Genomic DNA, 25274 nt, shown 5'->3' with positions numbered 1-25274 from the left:
GTGGACTTTTGGTGACATGTAAGAGGCTTTGTGGTGCATAGTAGGTGGATCTTCAGTAGTAAGTTTCTCGATATGAGTGTCCCTGGAGGTTTCCTCGTGGTTTCTTCCTCCACCCTGAAGACTTCGACCTGTCTTGTTTCAGAAGGTAGACTCCTGACCTGGGTTCCTATGAAGAGTTAGTTCATCTGCATATATGCCATTCTGTTCAGTTGGTTAGATTTGTGTTGAGGCCCAGGGTGGCTTTGTTTTTGCAGGTGATGATTGACAGGACCTGCTGAGGCAGGGAGGTGGGCTGGAGAAAGGATAGGAATAGCCTTGGCCTGGCCATCAACTAGCCCTGTGACCAAGGCCAAAGCAGGTAGATACTATTGGGCAGTCAAATGTCAAGGCAGGTCTCTGGAGCCAGCTTCCTGTGTTCAGCCCTGGTGCTATTTACTAATAGTAACAGCCGGTTAGAGTTATATTAATATTTATGTGCTAGTTACTTAATTTCTCTGTCTTGATTTTCTTATCTGTAAAATGGGGATGCTATTCACACCTACCTTATTTACATCTTGATATTGTGGGAATTAAACAGGTTAATACGTTCACAGTGCTTAGCACACGGTCAGTGTCTAATGAACCTTAGTGACAATGACGACATGGTATCTGAGAACTTCTTCTCCTGTGAAGTGGAAATAACTGCTGCCCTTCCTGTTCTGCAAGACCATTTTGAGGAAGCATCTTGTACAGATTTATTCAGCACATTTTGTGTAGTCCAGGCAGTGAGTGGTGCACAGGATAATATCCTGCAGTTGCCCACACAAATCTCATCTTATAAAGCCATAGTGAGCAAGTGATTGGAGGAGTACGTGCTCTTATGGTTGTGAAGTCGCTCCACTTTGTCAGTTAATGTGAAAACTACAGTCATAAAGTTGGGAGCATTAAGTGGGACTGAATTTCTGTTCTCACAGCCTCTGAGTGCTCCTGACCACAGTTAACCAGTCTCTTCATGTTCAAGACCATGCTGATTCTTTTATTATTCAAGAATTTGGGACCAAGTTTAAATCTTTGTCACTCATGCTAGAGCAACCGGCACACTAGTGTTTATCTTGCCTCCCCATCCTGTGTCAATTAGCAGAACTTCATTTCTTCAGAAAAATAGAAGCCCAAATAAGTACTGCAAAGATAGTTTGCCCAAAAGGTTTAGGAGCTATAAATTAGTTACTCTTTCATTGGTAGATTAAATTGAAGTCTTTCCTGTAGTTTATTTTCAAAAGTAGGATTTGTAATAGATTATTTATGGTGGGCTTTGTTTCTGGTATGTGATGGTGTGAAGAGAAAACCACATGTATTGATTCTTTGGAAGCTGCAGCTCATGGAACCAGACTGTCTAAGCTTCCAAGTTCTGTTGTCTGGTCAATCAAGGAAGTGAAACTGTCAAACACCTAATACATTTCCCTGGGGTTTAGTTGTGCATTGAAGGTGAATCTTGGCACTTACTTGAGTTAAATATTTGGTATCTGAGAGTTTGGCCTTATAAACGACAGGCCCCTAAGAAGTAAAGAGAAAGAATTGCTCCATTTTAAAACATCAGTAGACATTTAAAAACTATTATTGAACAGGGTGTTGTGATGTAGGGGAGAGGCTGCAATGACCTAGCTCTGCTAGGAACATAACTTTGGAAGATCTGTGCCAATCACTTTACTTCTCTTGGCCTCAGTTTCTAACAGATAAAAGAGGGGGCTCTTTCACTCAAGCATTTATTGATCATCTACTGGTTCTCAGTTGTGGTCCCAAGCGTTGGGACAAAAAGTCCCTGTTTTCAAGGCATTTGCAAACTTAAACAATTGCAGACAATGGATTGTTTCTTTAAAAAAAAAATCTAGTGTCATTATTCTATGATTCCATATGGAAAAGACGCAGATTTAGAATTTAATACAGCTTAGTACTGTGTCACAAATGCTTTGACAGTAGATAGAAAATAAGCAATGACGTTTCTCCATAAGTAATGTATCATGAAATCAACTATGATCTGTTGGGTATTTTTTTCATTCTTGGTAACCGGGATTACTCAGTTAGAAATTTTCCCTGTATTTGGGGAGAAACTCTTTAATATCTAGAAAAAAGATGGCAAGCTTCAAAGTACACTTTGAGTGGAAGTTTATTAAAATACTGTGGTTAAATGGAAAGCTGTCATAAAACCAAGTTCTCAGTTGTGGAAATATTTTACTTTTCTTTTTTTCATTGGCATTTTTTTTAAGCTCTTTATTGGAATATAATTGCTTTACACTTTTGTACCAGCTTTTGAGGTACACCAAAGTGATGTATTTATACATATATCCCCATATCCCTTCACTCCTGTGACTCTCTCCTGTTCTCCCTGTCCTGGCCCTCTAAGGCATCACCCATCATCGAGTTGATCTCCCTTTGTTATACAGCAACTTCCCACTAGCTATCTGTTTTACAGTTGGTAGTGTATATATGCCTATGCTACTCTCTTACTTTGTCCCAGCTTCCCTTTGCCCCCCGCCCCCCCAATCCCGTGTCCTCCAGTCCATTCTCTGCATCTGCATCCTTATTCTTGCCCTGTCACTGGGTTCATCAGTACCATTTTTTTTTTTTTTAGATTCTGTATATATGAGTTAGCATACAGTATTTGTTTTTCTCTTTCTGGTTTACTTCACTCTGTATGACAGACTCGAGGTCTATCCACCTCATTACATATAGCTCCATTTTATTCCTTTTTATGGCTGAGTAATATTCCATTGTATATATGTGCCACATCTTCTTTATCCATTCATCTGTTGATGGGCATTTAGGTTGTTTCCATGTCCTGGCTATTGTAAATAGTGCTGCAATGAACATTATGCTACATGTTTCTTTTTGGATTATGGTTTTCTCTGGGTATGTGCCCAGGAGTGGGATTACTGGATCATATGGTAGTTCCATTTTTTGTTTTTTAAGGAACCTCCAAACTGTTTTCCATAGTGGCTGTACCAACTTACATTCCCACCAACAGTGCAGGGGAGTTCCCTTTTCTACATACCCTCTCGAACATTTAGTGTTTCTAGATTTTTTGAAGATGACCATTCTGATCTGTGTGAGGTGACACCTCATTGTGGCTTTGACTTGCATTTCTCTGATGATTAGTGATGTTGAGCATCTTTTCATGTGTTTGCTGGCCATCTGAATGTCTTCTTTGGAGAAATGTCTATTTAGGTCTTCCGCCCATTTGTGGATTGGGTTATTTGCTTTTTTGGTATTAAGCTGCATGAGCTGCTTGTATATTTTGGAGATTAATTTTTGTCCATTTCTTCATTGGCAAGTATTTTCTCCCATTCTGAGGGTTGTCTTCTTGTCTTGTTTATGGTTTCTTTCGCTGTGCAAAAGCTTTTAAGTTTCATTAGGTCCCATTTGCTTATTCTTGATTTTATTTCCATTATCCTAGGATGTAAGTCAAAAAGGATCTTGCTTTGATGTATGTCACAGAGTGTTCTGCCTGTTTTCCTCTAGGAGTTATATAGTGTCTGGCCTTACATGTAGGTCTTTCATCCATTTGGAGTTTATTTTTGTGTATGGTGTTAGGAAGTATTCTAATTTCATTCTTTTCCATTTTGCTGTCCAATTTTCCCAGCACCACTTATTGAAGAAGCTGTCTTTTTTCCATTGTATATTCCTGCCTCCTTTGTCAAAGATAAGGTGCCCATATGTGCTTGGGTTTACCTCTTGGCTCTCTATTCTGTTCCATTGATCTTCCTTTCTGTTTTTGTGCCAGTACCATACTGTCTTGATCACTGTGGCCTTGTAGTATAGTTTGAAGTCAGGAAGCCTAATTCCACCAACTCCATCTTTCCTTCTGAAGATTGCTTTGGCTATTTGGGGTCTTTTTTTTTTTTAATTAAATAATTTACTTAATTTATTTTTATTGGCTGTGTTGGGTCTTCATTGCTGCACAGGGGCTTTCTCTAGTTGTGATGAGCGGGGGCTACTCTTCGTTGTGGCGCGCGGGCTTCTCATTGCAGTGGCCTCTCTTGCTGCCGAGCAGAGGCTCTAGGTGCATGGGCTTCAGTAGTTTTGGCACATGGGCTCAATAGTTGTGGCTCACGGGCTCTAGAACGCAGGCTCAATAGTTGTGGCAGATGGGCTTAGTTGCTCCGCGGCATGTGGTATCTTCCTGGGGCAGGGATCGAACCCGTGTCCCCTGCATTGGCAGGCAGATTCTTACCCACTGTGCCACCTGGAAAGTCTGCTATTTGGTGTCTTTTGTGTTTCCATGCAAATTGTAAGATTTCTTGTTCTATTTCTGTGAAAAATTTCGTTGGTAATTTGATAGGGATTGCATTGAATCTGTAAATTGCTTTGGGTAGTACAGTCATTTTCACAATGTTGATTCTTCCAATCTAAGAACATGGTATGTCCCTCCATCTGTTTGTATCGTCTTTGATTTCTTTCATCAGTGTCTTATAGTTTTCTGCATACAGGTCTTTGGCCTCCTTAGGCAGGTTTATTCCTAGGTATCTTATTCTCGTTGTTGCAGTGGTAAATGGGAGAGTTTCCTTAATTTCTCTTTCTGCTTTTTCGTTGTTAGTGTGTAGGAATGCAAGAGATTTCTGCGCATTTATTTTGTATCCTGCTACTTTACTAAACTCATCAATTAGTGCTAGCAATTTTCTGGTAGAGTCTTTAGGGTTTTTTATATATAATATCATGTCATCTGCAAAGAGTGACAATTTTATTTCTTCTTTTCCAATTTGGATTCCTTTTATTTCATTTTCTTCTCTGTTTGCTGTGGCTAACACTTCCAAAACTATGTTGAATAATAGTGGTGAGTGTGGGCACCCTTGTCTTGTTCCTGTTCTTAGAGGGAATGCTTTCAGTTTTTCACCATTTAGAATGATGTTGGCTATTGGTTTATCATATATGGCTTTTATTATGTTGAGGTAACTTCCTTCTATGCCCATTTTCTGGAGAGCTTTTATCATAAATGGTTGCTGAACTTTGTCAAAAGCTTTTTCTGCATCTATTGAGATGATCATATGGTTTTTATCCTTCAATTTGTTGATATGATGTATCACATTGATTGTTTTGCATATATTGAAGAATCCTTGCATCCCAGGGATAAACCCCACTTGATCATGGTGTATGATCTTTTTAATATGCTGTTGGAGTCTGTTCGCTAGTATTTTGTTGAGCATTTTTGCCTCTATATCAGTAACATTGGCCTGTAATTTTCTTTTTTTGTGACATCTTTGCCTGGTTTTGGTATCAGGGTGATGGTGGCCTCGTAGAATGAGTTTGGGAGTGTTCCTCCTTTTGATATATTTTGGAAGAGTTTGAGAAGGACAGGTGTTAGCTCTTCTCTAAATGTTTGATAGAATTCACCTGTGAATCCATCTGGCCCTGGGCTTTTGTTTGTTGGGAGATTTTTAATCCCAGTCTCAGTTTCCGTACTTGTGATTGGTCTGTTCATATTTTCTATTTCTTCCTGGTTCAGTCTTGGAAGATTGTATTTTTCTAAGAATTTATCCATTTCTTCCAGGTTATCCAATTTATTGGCATATAGTTGCTTGTAGTAGTCTCTCATAATCTTTTGTATTTCTGTGGTGTCCGTTGTTACTTCTTTTTCATTTCTAATTCTGTTGATTTGTATCTTCTCCCTTTTTTCCCTGGATCTGCTGTTGGGAGAAAGCAGTGCTATAGAGCTGTGTGTTGATAATACATCACTAGAAACCAGAGTATCTGCCCTAGTTGATTTTCAGCCTAAGTCCCTGATGTTTAAGTCAATAATTAATGATTTCTCTCTGAACTTCAAGTGGATGTTTCTAGAAGTTTTCTTTTGGCTCTCTTATCCTTCACTCTGTTTGAGGCATAAAATTAAAGAGTATAGAGATTTTTTAGGGTGTGATAAGAAAAACAATGCATCCACTTCTTTCTGTTCTGCAAGAAGATGTTTGAACAGATACTGCAATGTATGTGGGTTTATCCTTAAATATATTTTCTCAAATATTTCCATATGTCTAGATCAGGAGTGGTGCTTTGAGATGTAGTCAGAATCATGGATTAATGTTTTCATTAACTTTAAATATTTAGAAATAAATGAAGAAGGAAATGGTTGCTTCTTGTAACTAGTCATAATTTTTAGATTTTTTTTCTCATGCTGGTATGAGACTGGCCTGGGTTCATAAAATTTATTTTGGGGGGAACTATAAATTATTATTCTTCCTTTTCAGAGAATAAAATGACAGTAAGCATCTTAAAATTATATCTCATGTTAATATGAACCTTCTCTGTATTCTCCCTTAGCATAAAAATGAAAAGGGAGTCAATGTGGCTTAATGAGTTCCACCAATGGGTGATACTGTAGACAGAAGTGTTTCTTTTTGGTGTCAACTTTTAAATATTAGTCTTGATGTAATCCTGTAATTGGAAGGAAAATAAACACCTATTTTAAGATAATGAATAATCAGTGTTACCAGATAATTGTTCTTCCTTGATTCAAGATTAAATAAATATCTGTGACACAATTAGCCAGAGTAATAAAAGGCAGCACCTGTGTAATCCAGAGAGTCAGTGGTTTATTGTACAGATAAGCTACCATTTATCAACAAATTGTCAAGTCTTTAGACCAGGCAAATTGATTTAACTCATACGTTAGAGAATTTTAAAAATTGAATGAAGAAGCTTGATGCAAAATTTTCTGAGCACTCATGTCTTCTTTCACAAAGGAGACATTATAGGAATTTCATGCTTAATTGGCCTGGCCTTCAGGTATGTTTTCTCTTGGTTCTTGCTATATCCAAATACCTAAATTTTCGACATGAGATTAAGGTTTGAAATTTTAGGTGAAAATGAGTATCTTATAAGTTTTGGTAAGCATTGAGTATTTTAAAAAGTGTAGCTCGTCTTTTCTCTCCCCTCAATTCTTACATCCATTTTTTAAAAAATTCATTTTATTGAAGGATAGTTGATTTACAATGTTAATTTCTGTTGTACGAAACAGTGATTCAGTTATACATAGATACACATGCTTTTTCATGTTCTTTTCCATTATAGTCTATCACAGGATATTGAATATAGTTCCCTGTGCTATGCAGTAAGACCTTATTGTTTATCCATTCTGTATATGATAGTTTGCATCTGCTAATTGCAAACTTCTACTCCTTCCCTCCCTGACCCCTCTGCAGCTTCACAACCACAAGTCTGTTTTCTGTGTCTGTGAGTCTGTTTCTGTTTTGTAGATATATTCATTTGTGCCATATTTTAGATTCCACATATAAGTGATATATGGTATTTGTCTTTCTCTTTCTGACTTACTTCACTTAGTATGATGATCTTTGGGTCCATCCAAGTAGCTACAAATGGCATTATTTCATTCTTTTTTATGGCTGAGTAATTAAATGTTTCACTTTAATTATGGTTAACCAAGGGAGAATTCCAGGAACTCTTACAAATGGGAGTGATATTCAAAATGTTCAGCATCCAGTGGAGCAGATATTAGCCAATCAGAAGGGGCCTAGGCTGTCAGTGGTACCATTCATACCAGTTTAACATCAGCCCTGCCTATGGTTTTATTGGCTTATTTTTATTAGTAAATATTTAGTAGAGCTTTCCAGTGTGTCCAGTAAAATAGCTCCATGACATAGATGTGTTGACATGAATTTTCTGAGTCTCTGTAACCTGGGTGAGTTAGTCTCCAACAAGGGTCCTTATGCCCAGTGTTGCTCGCACCAGTAGAACAAGCCTGAGTTCTGTTCAGAAGCAAAGGAAATCTTTATTCTTTGATCAAAGAATGAAGAGCTGCAGGCTTTAGAGTACATGCTGTCTCCCAAAGGCTGTCAGCAGGGCTGCTTTATAGGGTTCTTGTCCGTGCACACAGCCCACTTGCCACTGCCTTCTTGAAGACATTTTGCACTACGGACTCTGGTCTGAAGGGCTGAGTATAAGGCTTCTGCACAAGGCACCCTATGAGCAAGTGAAACTAGACTAAGCACAAAGGGAAAAAAAGGTTAGACTTTATTACTCAGATTTTATTTTTATTTTCCAGGAATTGTTAATGGGCTTTGCTGGTGACAGCATGACAACCAGACACTTCATATTGCAACATGAATTTCCCCAGGTCAAAAGACAACAGGCAACAAAAAAGATTGCCTGAAATAGCAATAGAGACTGAAATTTGGAAACAATCGTTTATTTATAGCAGAAGGGTTTGTTCTGTTGATTCATTCAGAATATGCTTGAGCACCTTTGATATGTGAGGCATTGGTCCAGGCACTGGGGTAATGGCAGTGAATGAAACAGACAAATCCCCTGCCCTAATAATGTCCATATTCTAATTTAATTTGTGTGAATAAAAAGGAGACAAGTATTTGTTACCTCCTGGAAGCAAAGAATGGACTTTAAAAGGGCAACCGTTATACATGTAGATAAGACAAGGTTAATTTAAATGTTCTTGAAACAGAAGGTGTAACTGATCCCCACTGGGTCAGTGACCCCTCAATGGGTCCTTTGCCTGAAGTCACAAATGCCACTTATGAAACTGGGTTCTGTATAGCAGAGCAGAAACTTTATTCATTGATCAGGGAATGGAGAAGGGAGAGCTAGTATTCTAAAAACACTTTCTCCCCAAGGGGAGGGAGGGGAGAGGAGTAAGGGAATTTTAAGGGGTAGGAGGCAAGCAGGTCACCAGGGCTCTAGGAAAGGGGTGGACATTTCCAAGAAGAGCTGGGGTAGCTGGGGCAAGCACAGACTTCTACACTCCTTTGCACCTGGCAGGAACTGTGCCTAGTAGAGTACAGATCCCCACCTTGGGCAGAGATCTTAGCATGGTAATGAAGCAAAGGTCACTTTCAGAACCTCTAGGTCTCATCTGTACAGGTACATTCTGGTAGTCAAGTCAGAGCCCATTCAGGGAGATACCACTTGTATCTTTTTCTCTTTTTTAAATTTTGTTGAAGTATAGTTGATTTACAGTGTTGTGTTTAATTTCTGCTGTACAGCAAAGTGACTCAGTTATACGTATAAATATGTATTGTTTTCATATTCTTTTCACTGCATATTTGTTAAAGCACAGCTGCTTTAAGTACATCTCTGTCAAATACCAGGTGCTTTTGAAACAAGTACAGAGGTAGATCTAGGCAAGAATGCTTTAGCTTACAGGGGCAGGTATGGATGACAAAGGAACAGTAATCAGAAATGTTCAGTTTCTTCCTTGTTACTCGAAGTGTGGTCCCTAGACCAGCAGCATCAACATCACCTGGAGTAGTTAGAAATCTAGAGTCTCAGACATCACTGAGTGCTCTTGAGAATATACCTCTTAACCAGATCCCCAGGAGATTCCTGTACAGATTAAAGTTTGGGATTTACACAAGATGAGAGTCTTGTGAATGTTGGCCTATTTCTGATCTAATTTTACTTGATCCGCAGGAGCCCTCTGTGTCCTAGTAGTTTCACCCATGTGTTTATAAATTGAAGATGGCTAGAGTGTTGGACTCCATAAAGATCAGAGATAATATTTCCAGTTGTGTCTCCTGATTGACAAGGTGTTCACTGAGTGGGTTCCAGGTCTTACAGTCTCTCTTCAGTAAGAGCCACTTTTAAAATATTTATATTATAGATTTGTTTTATGTTTTTGCATAAGAGTCCATCTGCACAGAAGTTTTCCCATTAAAAAAAAATTCGAAATGCCATCGGGTTTCCTGTTTGAGCACTCTCCACCCTGCTCGGCACTTTGCATTTTGTTATAGATTGTGTGAAATGTGGTCCATGTTTCCAAAGGGTGTATAATCTAGGTGTGAACTCAAGACTAATATACATAAAAGTAGTTAAACCGCTAAATAGATTATACTATGACGTGTTCTGAGAATATACCCAGACTCCACGTGGAATCTAGAAGCTCACTGAAACAGTCCCTCATCAAACAAAGTGTCAGAAAACCTATGCCTTTAAATATAAGAATTGCTGAGAGTGTGTGGTCTTATTTTAGGCCCTAATTAGTTGTAGGGTCTCCTCTGTTCTCAGCACTAAGTAAAAATGGAGGTTGGAGACAGGCTCTGGACAACAGCATAATGTATCAGCTAAAATCACATTATTATAAAAATATTTTTAAAAAGTAGTAGTTTGGTGGGGGTTGGAGTACATATTAAGTAACCTTAAGTAGCCCCAGAGGACACTGCTATGTTTAAAAACAGTTAAACCATTGATGTTCAAAATATTAGGTCTGGATTGTCAAGAAAAGATGTTTCCATGCTCTATATCTTCTCTTTAAAATGACAAAAGTCTGTTGTCTGAATGAAGAATGTTCTGCCAAAATGATTAAAATAATTTTGTTGTTTAAAAGGGTACTTAGTAATTTGAAGATTTAACTTTACAATAAATCTATAATTTCCCCAACTAATTTTAGTAAGCAGTTCTCTTATTGTACCTGTGGTGATTGTTCTAGTCCAGGCTTTTGGGTTTCTAGGGGCAGAATCTACCTTAGTTCAGAGGAGGAGGGCTTGATCAAAAGGAAATGGACATCTCATGGAGATGGAGTAATACTGACTTTCCTGGAACTGGAGCTGGGAACTGGGGTCCTCATGGGAGCAGGGGCCATTGTCACAGGGCTTGTGCATGTTCCCAAGCCCCTTTGCCTATCATCTTTGCTGGGTATAGAGAGTCTGCTCCACTTTCCTGCTTCTCTCCTGGCCTTGTAGTTCTTTAGAGGGTAGATCTGCATGACTTGGTGGCTAGTCAGTATGTTAGGTACCCCTGGGCACTTTTGGTCACTTAGTTGTGACCAGAGCTGTGGAGGGTTCCTGAGAGGGCAGCATAATTATTCCAAGCCTGTTCAATAAAGATAAAGGAGTTCAAGTGAGTGGCAGATTCCTGGAAGCTACATTTGTCAGCAAGAGTTTCATGGAAGAGAAAGGGCTAAAGCTGAGATCTGAACAGTTGGGGTAGGGAGTGAGGACATTCTTGGTGGGTGAATAGAAGAGAGAGGAGGGCTCCCCATCAGAATAAGGATACACGATCAGGAGTGATGGAAGGGAGGTAAGGTAGGTACCTCTCTTCTGTCTCTTTTCTCCCCACTTCCTAAAAACGTGATAGCTTTGATTTGATAAAGAAAGGAGAATGCAAATGGGATTGTTTTGAATGACAAGTTAAGACCTATTGGTAATTGTGTGAGATCAAGAAAAGTCGAAAGTGACTAAAAAGTTTTCATGCTTGGTGTTTGGGCAGAGGTCTAAGGCAGAGTTTGAGAAGTTGGGTGCGGGTAGTTGTGGGTCAACTTTAAAGGCTTCTGTTCAGTTTAGATGTGTTGAGCTTAAGATGTTCTGTAGGGCAGCCAAGTGCCCAAGGAGGAGATCAGGAGTGGAGATATGATTTGGGATGCCTGAGCAAACTGGAAATCATTGTAATGAAAGTGAGCAAAGTTTAGAAAGAGAACCAGAAAAAGAAAAATGGTCAGTGGCACTATCCTTAGAAAAAAATAAGAGGCAGCAAAGGATATTGCAGGAAGTTGCCCTGAAAAATGGGGTTTCCATGCCTCCCCTATGTGCTAGGTAGAAATCCCAGGATGGCTTGACAGTAGCACCCACCGCATCATCAATGAAAAAATGTCACCTGGCATATCAGTAAACAAAGGATGCTGCAGCCATCAAGTCACTACAGCCACCCTGGAAGGTGAGCCCTGAGGGAACTCAGGATGGAGACAAATGGGCTGCCCCCTGCCAAGCCCTCAGACACTGCAGCCACCCCCTGACCTTGCACCCTGAGGAGACAGGATAAGAAAGTAAAGGATACTGCCCCCAGGTAGCTAAGGTGCATATCAAAGGAATGATTTCAGTGAGCCCAGACCTTGCATCTTCCCATACATAGAGAAACGCTAAATTCCTTAACTTGAGATATCTGGTTTTCTTTAACACTAATCTTTTGATGTTCTGACTACCTGGGCTTTGTTGGAAAAACTCCTGTATATCTTGGCTCTTCCCTTACCTCTTTGGAACAGTGTCTCAGGGATATCTGAGAGGCTGTGTCCCAGCTTAAGTCCTTGGTTTTGTCTCCCAAATAAAACATAATTCTTAACTTGTAGGTTATGTATTTTTTTCAGTTGACATCATTTTTTTATAATTAATTATTTATTGGCTGTATTGGGTTTTCATTGCTGCTCGTGGGCTTTCTCTAGTTGTGGTGAGCGGGGGCTATTCTTTGTTGCAGTGCGTGGGCTTCTCATTGCGGTGGCTTCTTGTTGCAGAGCACAGGCTCTAGGCACTCTGGCTTTGGTAGTTGCAGCACATAGGCTCAGTAGTTGTGGTGCAGAGGCTTAGGTGCTCTGCAGCATGTGCAATCCTCCCAGACCAGGGATTGAACCTGTGTCCCCTGCATTGGCAGGCAGATTCTTAACCACTGTGCCACCAGGGAAGTCCAACACCATTATGAAATATTCTTGCATCATCCTGAGCAAGGTTGGACCTTGTCTCTTCTATCACAGGAAGCATGGTATACAAAGGGATCTGAACCTTTCTTTTAGCTGCCAAACACTTTCTGCAAACACCATCTGTGTGTGAATATCCAGATGGATGTAAGGAGCTCTGTTTGGGAGGGGCTGGACATTAATGGAGATGGATGGGGTGTCTTGCCTCCACTTCCTCTTCTGTCTCATTCTCCAAGGCACCTTGTTGAATCTCAGATACTTCATAGGACAAAGTTTGGAAATTACTAGCCCTGGTGACCTTTCATGCCTCTTAAAGCTCTGAAATTCCATGAGGATAATATGAATAACACATTGCACATGTGTGCTGCTTCATAATTTAGAAGGTGCCTGCATAAGCATCATCTCTTTTATCCTCATGGTCTTCTGTCCTGTGAATGTCATCATCTCCCTTTTACAGATGAGAAATTTGCTCTCAGTGAGGTTGGATGAGTTGCATGAAGGCCTCTTGCTGCTCAGGGCCAGAGGAGGACCAGAACTTGGTTTTCCTCTGGTGGTTTACTGCTTCCTGTTGCTCTTTCTGTTTCATGGCATTCTTTGAGCAGCCACCATATTGATGACCTATTCTAACAGCAAAGAAGAAGAAACTATGGAGTTCCCAGACTTCTACAGCTCCCTCTCCTGTTCTTGGGCTCATCTAAGCTGAATTAGTTTGTGTAGAATGATGCAGGAAGTCCAGGCTGGCCCACCTCCCTTAGTGGCTCCCTCATGTACACAGGGATCCTTTTCAGCCTGGTGACTGTCTCTGGGCTCCATTGAACACCCTCTCCATTGGACCAATTTTGCCCCAACACCTTGCATGGTACCTGGAAGGTACAGGTGCATTTTCTTTGCCCCTTTGGAGGGACTCTGCTCTTTTTTAATAGGCTGCTTGGATACAGATTCCACTTCTCACCGGGACAGTGTTTCATTCATTTTCTTCCCCACTGCTCCACACTCCAATGGATTCAGAGCCTGGACTCAGGACTCCTGGCTTCTGACTCTTTGCAGGGCTATCAAACCAATGGCTGATTCTTATCTAAATAATTAGGTTCTAGAACCATCAGTGAAGCTAAACAGGGCCACATATAAAGTTCACAATATCGAAGCGCTCACAAAACACACCTGTTCTTACCCTCAAGGTCAGCATGGCGTGGCCTGATATGTGGTCTAAGACCACTGCTGTGGTGAAGAGTGGGCTCAAAAGAACATGCTTACATGATGGGTGAACCTCAGAAATCTTAGGCTGAGTGAACAAAGCCAAACCAGAGACCACATATTGTATGATTCCATTTGTATGTTATGTCCTGCAAAGGTGAATTTATAGAGGAAGAAAGTAGATTAGTGGTAGCCTGTGTCTGGGGGGGAATAGGGAGTCACTGTAAATGGCATGAGGGATGTTATTGGGGGGATAAATACGTCTTAACACTGATTTTTGGTGATGGTTGCATCACACGGTAAAGTTACTAAAATTCATTGAATTGTACACCTGAAATGGGAAAGTTTTATGAGATATAAATTATTCCTCAATAAAAATATACGGTGATATTTTATGATATGTAAATATACCTTCTTGCCTTATTAAAAAAATATAGAGCCTAGACTAGTTACGGGAATTTCCAAGTTTTAAATTAAAGTTTTGGTATAAGTAAGCTGGGTATGGGTCAGGTGTCAGAATTCTAGAGGTGACTGATTCCAGCTTAGACTGTAGAGTCAGTTCTTAAAACGTGATCATTGTGAATTTGTATTTTGACAAGTTCAGTAGCATCTTTCATGATATTCTGTCTTGTGGACAAGACGGAAAAATGTGAACCAGAGCAGTTAGGAGGACCCTGATTTGTTCTTGGATACCATGGACTTCAAGGGAGGTACCTCCCTCCTCCCCTTCCCCTCCCTCTCCCTCTTTCTCTCCTTCCATCTCTCCTCTTTCCCTCCTCCCTTTCATCCCCTCCTTCCTCCTCCCCCTCTTCCCCAGTTTTTCTCTTGCCCTCTCCTCCCTACTTTACCTTTTTACACAAGTAATACACAGTGATTGTAGATAAAAAATAAGAAAGTACAGGAAAAATTAAAATTGTACATAAGATAGACTTGTTTGAGTTGTTTTCTACTTCTTACTTGACAAATATGCCACATTCAATAGTTTGATGCACTTATTAACTCCTTGGGATACATTTCTAGAAATGGAATTTCTGGGTCAGAAGGGATATGCTCTTAGGTTGTTTGTACATATTGCTCACTTGTTCCCCCAAATCTCCCTGTGCAGCACAGGTGGGAGGGATATGGATTTTCATTATACGTGTGTCCAAAATGTGATCTGATGTCCAGAGTTTACCATGATTGTTGGCTTTATGGTTGACTACAACCTGTGCAGGATAGGAAAAGTGGTGATACCAATTTACCCCTAATACCTGGGGTGTTGATTTTAATCCTGGACACAAGGCGTTAACTGAGACTGACCATCTGAGTCTGGACAAGAGGCAGCGGCCAAGATAGGACACTGTGCCTTATGAGGGATCACTGAGGCACCAAGGAGTCGTTGCTACAAAGGATATGATTCACTTCAAGGAGTTGAAAGGCTGTCATATCAAGAGAAATTAGAGTCACTTTGTGGTTATCAGGGCAGAATAAGCAGCAGAGCTTGGATGTTCCAGGAAGGCAAGATTTGGTTTCCTGTGAGGAAGCCCTGCCTCACAGAGCAGTCTGAACCTGGATTGGGTTCCCCCTGTTCACGTGAATCCCCCTTCCCTCTGCCTCCCTGGAAATACTCCAGCAGGGGCCGCAGGTCATTTGGGTGAAGAATCATGGCATGTGTGTGAAGGGAATTCATAAGGATTTCATTTAGAGACCTTTGAGAGAACTTTAGTACTATGAGTCCATGAACTTGGACTCACAGCTCTGGTTACCATAGTCTTTCCCGAAACCTAATGAAATATTCTACAAACACCATTCATTCTCTTAATGTTTCTTAGTGCATGGAAGTAACTATTGAACTTTCTGATCTAACATATTCTACACTCAGCTCATGGGTGAATAAGAGTTAATTTTTTGATGACCTTTGACATTTGATTCAGTTTTTGTAGTCACTGTGTGGGGAGATGGTTTTTCTCATTGTTTTTGTTTTCCTTGTATTTTACACTATTTGCCAGCCCTGAGTATTTCAGACCTTAAGACTCACACATCTGGTGAAAGGTAAAGGGGTGGTTGTCACATATTATTCATCCCTGAGTAGCTTTTTTAATCTTAAAAAAAAAATCCAATATTGCTTTCAATAGTTTCTAAGTCAAATTGCACTTGCAGTGTTTCTGAATCCTGCTACACTAAAAAGTTAAATTTTTCCGTCAAAGAAATCACAAGCATTTAGACTATACCTTTAACATTTTTTTGACATGTATTTTCCTTATTTTGATATTGCTGCTTTGAGAAGTTAAAAAACAACTAGATAGGCTACAAAATCCATTAGAATATGTGAAAAATCACCCGTCTGATTTTAATGTTCCTAAAGCACAACTCATTAAATAATAACCTCAACTTTTTGCCCCTCAAAGTGTGATCCGGAGAATAGCAGAAAGGGCATCACCTGGCAGCTTGGAGGAAATGCAGACTCTCTAGCTCCCCGCTAACACTCCTGAATCAGATTCTGCATTTTATTAAATAGACCTTCCTGCAGTGCCTGTTAGACTTTCCCGGGTGACATGATGCTGCAGAAACTGGGGGTCATAGTCATCATCTCATCTTGGGGGTTGAGCACCTGTTTAAGTACCTGGCATCATGACTTGGTTCTTTCACCTGCATGAGCCCATTTAATCCTGAGAAGCACCCTCTAAAATAGTCATTCTTAGAGGCTCAGAAAAGTTGTCCCTGGTCCTCCAAAGGTATCACCAAAAGACGATTTCTGGAGTCTGTATTTCCTAAGCCTGAGACAGGAATATTAAGACCCAGCCTGTAATGGCCGGGCCTGGCCAAGGGCAAAAACCTCCAGTGGCTCCAGCTCCTAGCTTGGGCACACCCTGTGGAGGACAGCAGAGCCAGCTCAGCCTGACAGCAGATACTCAGCCCCCAGCCTCTGCTCATTCAAGGTCCAGTTGTAGCTTTGTATGAAGGGCTTTGGGAGGGAAAAGCACCAAGAGGTCCCACATCTCACATATACGCTGGCTTCCTGAAACCTCCATTACAAAAGAAGTCCAGAGGCCTAGATAAACACATTTCCCAGGAGTTGCTACACAAAGATAGGTTGTGTGTGTGTGTGTGTGTGTGTGTGTGTGTGTGTTGTCAATTACTTTGAATTAAATCATTCAAAATACTAGATATTAGACATTGGTTCTCATCTTCCAAACTTGCAGCCTTTAGGATATTCTTTTTTTCATGGATTCTGAGAAGGGAAATAAAATTAATGCTAATAAGTGATCTTTAGTCATTAGGTAATATTTCTCTCTTCCTGCCTATATGCCTCTGGTCTTCTTGGATGCTTAAGCATGAGTCTGTCTGTTACACCTGGTGCACCACAGAAAATAACAACTTATTACCTCAGTAGTAAACTCACAACTTCAAAATGGCAGGAATCCACAATTTCCCAAACTGTGAAGTGTTGTGATCCATCTTGAGGGAAAATAATTACAGAGAAGTTATAATTATGTTTATTTAAAAAGTATTACCAGCAAAATTAATTTTGATAACTAAAGCAAAATTAGCGTAACAATTAGGATAAACTTAAGTGTTTTGCAACTGCTTAACAACTTAGCACTTGGAATGAGTCTTACATGGGTTGGATCTAAAAGGAGGGAATATTCTGAAATCTATCAACCCTTCCCAATACTGCCACAAGATTTCCCCCTCCATCCTTTTAAAAATCAATTGCAACTCCCCACCTACTGCCATTTAGTGGTATTTTTGTTTCTCTTTAGGTATCATCTTTTTTTCTTTTTCTTTACCACTGACATTGGCATATTTCATATGAATCTGTAATATATTAAATACATATGCATTTAAACATTGTTTTGATTTGTTCATGAATTGTTTCTCTTAAAGGGCCTATCTGGGGAAATGAGTGATTTCTTATATGCTGTTCTTGCAGGAAGAATCTTACATCGTTTCTCCAAAGATATTGGGCACATGGATGACTTGCTGCCCCAGACATTTCAGGATTTCATCCAGGTAACGTAACAGTCATGTCAGAGTTCTCCCAGGGAAAAGCAACATGCCTATTTTTCAAGGTGTTTTCATGGGAGCTGAGGGTGGGCCTTTCAACCTGGTGATATGTCTTATTGTTTTAAGTAAAAGGCCTTTTTTTTTTTTTTTTAAAAAAAAAAAAGAAAGGTGTGGTTGTGATTGGAAGGCTGAGTTAACATGAGTAATACCTGGTGTAGGAGTGGCTGGCTACACAGTCACATCAAGGTTGGTCTGAAGCAGCTACATGCTTGGCAAGTGGTTCTCCCTCTGCCTTCCAGGGATCTGGTGTGGATTCCCTTTACCGTGAGCACATTTCATAACACAGAAACAATCACCTCTCACAGAAGGATAGTGTACATTAACTAAATTATTCATTGGATTACCACAGAGGACAAATATTTATTGCACCATTTATTTATTTATTTTGTTTTGGATAAAGCCAAGTATGGTTACTTACAAACAAAAGATTAGTAATAATAAGGTGAGGATAATACTTTAACAAGGACGATAGAGAGCAGTTATGGGAGATGTAAAGGTTTTAAAGGCAAGTAGGTTTAAGCTAATAATTTGAGTATGGGAGCAAAGTCATCTCAGAAAATGTCTTTTTTGTTTTTATAGGCAGCTTTTCTTTTCATACCTTGATTATTCTATCTCACAGTGTCTTTGTTGGTTTCTTTGTTTAAAAAAAAAAAAAACCAAAAAGCAGTAATCCCACAGAAATACCTTCTATCCAGCCTTTGTTTTGTCTGTGAACTTGAGGTTCTAAACAGTGATGTTGGGTCGTCTCAGCTCTGATCTCCTCATTCAGTATCGTTGTTCATGTGGGGTGTTTTTTCTGTTATTTAGTTCTGACTGCTTTTCAGTGATTCAGGCTGTGGGGACTTTCTTCATTTCCAAATGTTCATTTTGGAAATAAAATGCATTTATCAAAAGCTGCACACAGAAATGTAGCAATGAATATCTGACTGCAGATAGCCTAGCCTATGGGAAAGACTTCCACTGTTTACTAATGAGAAGTAAACCGAGACTCAGAGGCAGAGTACTTTTACTGCAAAGATATCTGATTTTTTCTTCTTTTCTGCAAACTTATTATAAATGTATCCTGCTGAGTTTTAGTAACGTTGAATCTGCAGTTATGAATATGGTATCTCTCTCCACTTATTAAGGTCTTCTTTAATTTTAGAAATGTTTCATAATTTTTAGTATACATTTCTTACACTTCTTTGGTTAAATTTATTCCTGACTATTTAATATTTTATTTTATTATTGGATTATTTTTAATATCATTTTTAATTGCATGTTGCTAGTATATGGAAATATGGTTGATTTACTTGTGAATTCACTTTGCATTTTCTGGAGTTGGTGGTGGTGTTTTTTGTTTGTTTTTGTTCTTAATTCTGTAGGATTTTATACACATACAATCATGTCATCTGTAATTAATCACAGTGTTACTACTTCATTTCCAATATTTATGATTTTTATTTCCTTTTCTTGACTTACAGTTGTGGCTAGAGCCTACAGTATAGTGTTGAATAGAAGTGATGAGATAAGGTATTCTTGTTCCTTTAGGGCAACATCTTTTAAAACCCTTGGCTTTTAGCCTTCTTTTTGGTAAGACTTCATTTTTTGTTAGAGCAGTTTTCAGTTCACAACATAATTAAGAGGAAGATATAGAGGTGTCCCATGTATCCTCTGTGGACTTTAAAACAATGTTTAAAGCTATAAATTTACCTCCAAGCACAGCTTTAAATTTGCAGCCCTTAAATTTTAATATTAAAAATATTTTCATTTTCTTTTGTGTCAAAATACTAATTTTATTGTAATTTTGAACTTGGTGATATTTTCAAGTATATTATTGAACTTCCAAATAGGTAGTGATTTTCTAGTTACCTTTTTGTTACTGATATCTTATTAAATCCACTTAGGTTAGAATACGTTCTGTACAATTTCTGTCCATTGAAGTTTGTTAATACTTGTTTTAGTATAGCATATATGTCATTGAAAAGAATGTATTATATAGTTATTGACTACAGTATTATGTATTAATTACATCATTTGTTAATCATGTTTTCAAAATCTTCTATATCATGTTTCAAAATCTTCTATATCCCTATTGATTTTTATCTGTTCCATTAGTTATTGAGGTAAGTGGATTTAAATCTTCCTCTGTGAATATGGAAGTGTCTATTTCTGCTGAGTTTTGTGAGATTTTGCCTTATACATTTTATAGCTAAGTTATTAGGATAATATAAACTTAGGATTATATAAATTTTTAAAAATCTAAATCTCAATTTTTATTTTAAAAAATATCTTCTGGATAAATTGATCCTGAATTCTTATGAAATATTTTCCTTTATTTCTAGGAATCCTTCCTAACTTCATGCTTATATTGATGTAGATAGATATGCCAGTTTTCTTTTGGTTCCTGTGTTTATGGGGAAACACTTCAATGTTTCATCTCCACTTTTAGGCGCTGTTATTTTTAAGGTGTGCCTTGAAAAATTAGCAAATAGATGGACTCCACTCTTGAATTTCGTTAAAAGGTAGAACCCTGAGAAAAGGTATCAATAAAAAGGAAGCTATTGATATGCCGAACATGAAGGAAGGAGTACACTATGTTTCCCTAATGCTTTCTGTTGTGCTGGTTACCAAACTGTAAACTAGACACCGCCATTCACTCTTCAGTGGACTTAGTTGTGACTCTCACTTGGGAGCTAACTGAAGGAAACACAGGTCCCAGAGCTGGTGTGGTTGTGAAAAGATCCAAGGCAGCCAAATGAGGGATGAAGGTATGATAAGTGTATCCCAATGAAAGGACAATTTTTTTAAAAGAACTTTTATTGAGGTATAATTGACATACAATAAACTGCATATATTTAAAATGTACAATTTGATATTTTTTTCTTATTAGTAATGTATATATAGCAATCCTAATCTCCCAATTCATCCCACCCCAACCCCTGCCCCTCCCTCCCCTTTGTCCCCCGCCTTGGTGTCCATATGTTTATTCTCTACATCTGTCTATTTTTGCCTTGCAGACCAGTTGATCTGTACCATCTTTCTATATTTCACATATCTGTGTTAATAAACTATATTTGTTTTTCTCTTTCCGACTTACTTTGCTCTGTATGACAGTCTCTAGATCCATCCATGTCTCTACAGATGTCCCAGTTTCATTCGGAAAGGACAAGTTTAGAAAAGCTTAGTCTTAGAACTTATATAGATCTCATCATACAGCTGAGACACACCAATGTTCTGTAATGTTCTAATGTAATAGAGTTAACTGAGTTGGGTGAGGTCAAAGGAAACAGAGGTGATAAAGGAGAAATCTGGGAATCAGAAACTGATCTCTGAACTTCCCGAGACGTGCAAGGGACCATATTATCTTACATGCAGACTCAGTACTAACCCTAGGTTGGTGTTAAGCTTAGGAGCTTACATTTAAAAGCCTTCCATGTTTTTCCTTTTGCTTCTGTTTATCTTGTGTTTGAAGGGTGATGGGTATTGTTTGACAGGAATTACATTTCTTAATCTTTTGAGTTTTGTGCAGTCTGTTCAAAATTTTACTTTCTCCAAAAGAGTCTTGTATTAGCAGCACAATCTCTGATAATTTCATTGAAATGTTTGTTTGTTTTGTTTTGTATCTCATATATTTCAAGAATAAGCAAGTAGAAGAATCTCTCCTACACCCACATCAGTAAACAGCTTACTGATCAAAAACTAGGCATCATTTTTTCCTCTCTAGGTCACAAGGAAATCTTGCCTTGTTTTCTTTCCAAGAAGTGAATCTTGCTTTGTTTATTGCACTTAAGTCATATCTTCTGCAAAATCAGTAATAGTTTAAGGCAATCTGGATGATTTGTAGGTATCACAACTTGAAACAGAATTCTTAAGACTAACAGTAGAAGTAAAAGCTTTGAAATCCCTTTGAGGTGTTAGCAATCTTAATGATCCTGATTATTTTTTAATTCTGTAAACAAATAATAACAGTACTGTCTACTGATTAAGTGGCTTTATAATTAAATACATATTTCACATTGTGCATAAAGTATGAGAGTAAGCAAGCGAGAGTTCAGATAATAATGGAGTGAGCCTAAAGTATGGATGGCATATTTATTTGCATTAAGTAAGAAGATACATTTTTACTACTGTTTATAGAAAACATGTTCTTTGGCACAAGCTTCAGAGAGACTATCAGGAACAGAATCCCTTGGAATTAAGTTTAAAGTAACATGTTGGTATAGATACCTAGGAATTCCTACAGGGCTATAAGGAATTTGGAAGTTAAATTCAAAACAGGCAAACAAGTCCTCTTATATCAAACTGTGCTTGTGAAAAGAATATGTTAAAATCTGCAGTATTAGAATACAATGTTAATTCTAGAGGTAGAGACTTCCTGGGGAAGTTTTAATGTTTTTAACCACCAAACAAATACAGATATTGAACATTTAAAATATTCAGCCTCATTTTGTGTCCTTGAGGTTTATGTAATTATTAAAATTAAGTTGGGCTTTTTTCCCCAAATCATTTTGCTTTCTTGGTTTAGAACCCATCTTTCTTATGAAAGTTTCTTTTTTCCTATTTAAATAGAAAAATATTTAAGAATAATTCTTAAATCAACATATGTTAACGTGTTCTGTTAGCAACCATTTCTAAGACCTTTCAATGATCAGTCAGCTCTGTGAGCTGAGCAGGCTGTTATTCCCTAATAGCTGGGACTCTAGGACTGGTCCCCTGATGGGAGAGACCCAGTATGACTACTTGAAACCCAGTAAAATTAGGAAATGCAGACAGAAGGGAAAATACATTAAAAAAGAATATATTTAGATATTAATTTTTTAAATATGAATTTTATCTCTGTATGAGATACAGTTTCAGGCAGAAATTAAATGAACACGCTTGTGGTCAAAATGACTGAATTATCCGACTGTGGGCAAATTACTCAACCTCTCTGAGCGTCAGTTCTTTGTAAATGGAGAGGATGATTCCTCCTACTCAGATTTGATGTGAGAATGAAATTAAATGATGTCTGTGAAATACTTGAAAGGTGGGACAGTTGGCAAGCCTCATCCATTATTGGTATTTGGGAAGATGGGGTAATAACCACCATTTCTTTGGTTGTCAGCTAGAACTAGAGAAGTGTGGAATTTCTTCAGTATTATGAGAAAATTTGCCACGGGCACTACCAATAAAGTAGTATTTTTCAAGTTTTTTTACTGGGAAAACTTTTTAAAAAACATTTAACATTATTCACAAGGATTATTTTCTTTTCTTTGCTGCTTTTGTATATACTTCATTAACAATTCTTTTAGATGCCAGTGTGGTTTGTCAGAAACAGCTTTACAGGACAACATCCTTTCTGAGCACGAGAGGTGCTCATCAGTCTTCCCTTCCACAGGTAGTGGTGACAGGGTCCTCTGCCTTAGTCATCCTGACATCCTAACTATGCTGCTTGCACCAAGAAGGGCAACCTAGGGTGGACACAGTTGAATTTCCTGGGATTCATTAGTGTAAAAAAAATCTAGCTTTTATGCTTCCATTGATATCAATGCAACAATTCATGGTACATGAAATAGAAAATGTCAAATTAATCCTCTCTTTGGAATATATTGAATGATCTGGTTTGGTTTTTTTAATTCAGAGGCCCACCAGTTTTTTTCTCAGTTTCCCACAATGCTCAGCAATTTTAGAGCAGTTAAGTCTTTACCAAGAAGAAGCAAAACTTGAAACAGAAAGAGGATATGGAATAAGAAAAGAAATATCTCAAAAAATGTTGACTTGCCTCCATTTCCCTAAGGTTACCAATCTTTGGAAAGCCTAGACTTGGAAAGAAAACACAGATTGAACAGAAATTGTAGTAGGCTTAAGGTTTATTGGTCACATTATACATCTTCGAACAAAATAGATCTCAGGTATGATTTTCTTTTTGTCCAGAGAAAAACCACAGTCACTTTGGTACATGTGACAATATTACCACACCTAGGAAAAATAGCACCTGCTCTGATATGTCCTTGGGTAATACTAAGCTATTCCAGTGGTTAGAATGAGCTCCCTCTCAGGGTTCAACTTCATGAGATTCTGGAATGTAGGCTCTATAGTTGTGGCGCACAGGCTTATTTGCTCCACATGTGGAATCTTCCTGGGCCAGGGATCGAAATCAAACCCATGTCCCCTGCATTGGCAGGCAGATTCTTAACCACTGTGTGACTAGGGAAGCCCTGAAATGGACATCTTAAATACTTAACATAATGGTAGAAAGTTGGGGACAAGCTTAAATATGTCATAATGGCTCAAGACATGAACTCTCAGGCTCCATGATTTACGCTTTGCAGTTTTGTTCAAGTTGCTTTTCCTCTCCCTGTGCTTCAGTGTCTCCATCTGTAAAATGAGATAATATTGATTCTATTATTCAGTAGGGTTATTGTGAAGAGTATTGAGTTAATACATGCGAAGTATTGAATGTTCAGCTCTGTGCAGTCAGCACTCAGTAAATGTTAACTATGCACAGAAAACCAAGAAAGAGGAATTTCCACTTCCAGAGGTCAACATTTGATTTTTTTCCTCATTTTATGGACACTGAATTTGTAACTAACCACTTCTTTATCCCTACATGTGTAGCTGAAGCTTCTGGATTCCTCCTCTGTGATGCCTGCTCGCTTCTCTCCCTAGTAACAGCTACTGATTGCTGATAGTTTGGGATTCAAGTCCTACTCTTTCTGAGTCTCAAATATTCTCATCTGTTAAAAATAGTAATGCCTGCCTCATAGGGATATTGAGTGTATCACAAGAGCCAATACCTAGAAAGTTCTTATCCTGGTGTGGGGCTTATGCAGTAAATATGAAGACCACCTATAATTATATTTCTTTGGCTGGGAAGCATTCCCTGCCATTCCATCATGTCTTTTGAGGAAAGGAGTATAATTCTAACAAAACAACCTATTAAAGTTTATCTTTGAAAAGTATCTTTGATAAGGAGGCCTCTGCATCTATCTTTGCTCTTTCAGACATTTCTACTTGTGATTGGTGTGGTGGGCGTGATGGTGGCGGTGATTCCTTGGATTGCGATACCTGTGATTCCCCTTGGCATCATTTTCTTTGTTCTTTGGCGATGTTTCTTAGAGGCATCACGAGATGTCAAACGCCTGGAATGTGCAAGTGAGTACCGGGGCTCTCAGGTGGGGATGGCAGTGCAGGCTGGCTTCCATTTATGCCATAATCAACCAGACCCCTGAAATTCTGAAGCCTCTGTCTTCTGCAGTTGCTCACCAAGTCAACATTAGGTAATTGAATATTATGGCCACTGTGAGTCAGTGAGACCCTTTAAGGCAAATGGAGGTGGTGGCGGGTCAGCTGCAGCTTTGCATTTTAGCACAAGGAGGACGAATGTGAGCACCATGAGGACAGGGACTGTTTCTGTCTTCTTCATGACATACTTCCTCACACAGTAAACATTTTCCTAAAAAAAAAAAAAGTTTCACTATGTTGGAATTTATGTAGAAGGAAAACAGGGGATTTTTATTCCCTGAAATTACTAGAAATGACAAGGAAAGGAAAAGATTGGGAAAAGGAAATATATGTCAAAAGTGATACATTTGAAAAATATATTCTTTCATATACTCCAGAGATGGCAAATAAGTTGCAATTGTTAAATGTTTTGAAAAGATAAGCCCTGTTATTT

The 25274-nt window shown here is 38.6% G+C and overlaps 1 protein-coding gene across 1 annotated transcript in view; it reads left to right on the top strand.

Annotated features, from left to right (window-relative positions):
- LOC130835938 (ATP-binding cassette sub-family C member 4-like) overlaps nt 1-25274 on the top strand; it is a 145440-nt gene that overhangs the window by 67660 nt on the left and 52506 nt on the right. The window contains exons 20-21 of the mRNA XM_057707836.1: nt 17502-17581; nt 24601-24751. Coding sequence (XP_057563819.1) covers nt 17502-17581; nt 24601-24751 — 231 coding nt within the window. The remainder of the gene's footprint in view (nt 1-17501; nt 17582-24600; nt 24752-25274) is intronic.

This window comes from Hippopotamus amphibius, chromosome 14 (genome assembly GCF_030028045.1).
Source record: "Hippopotamus amphibius kiboko isolate mHipAmp2 chromosome 14, mHipAmp2.hap2, whole genome shotgun sequence".
Classification (NCBI taxonomy): domain Eukaryota; kingdom Metazoa; phylum Chordata; class Mammalia; order Artiodactyla; family Hippopotamidae; genus Hippopotamus; species Hippopotamus amphibius.
The sequence above is the reverse complement of the archived record's forward strand: the minus strand, read 5'-3'. Positions and strand labels throughout refer to the sequence as shown.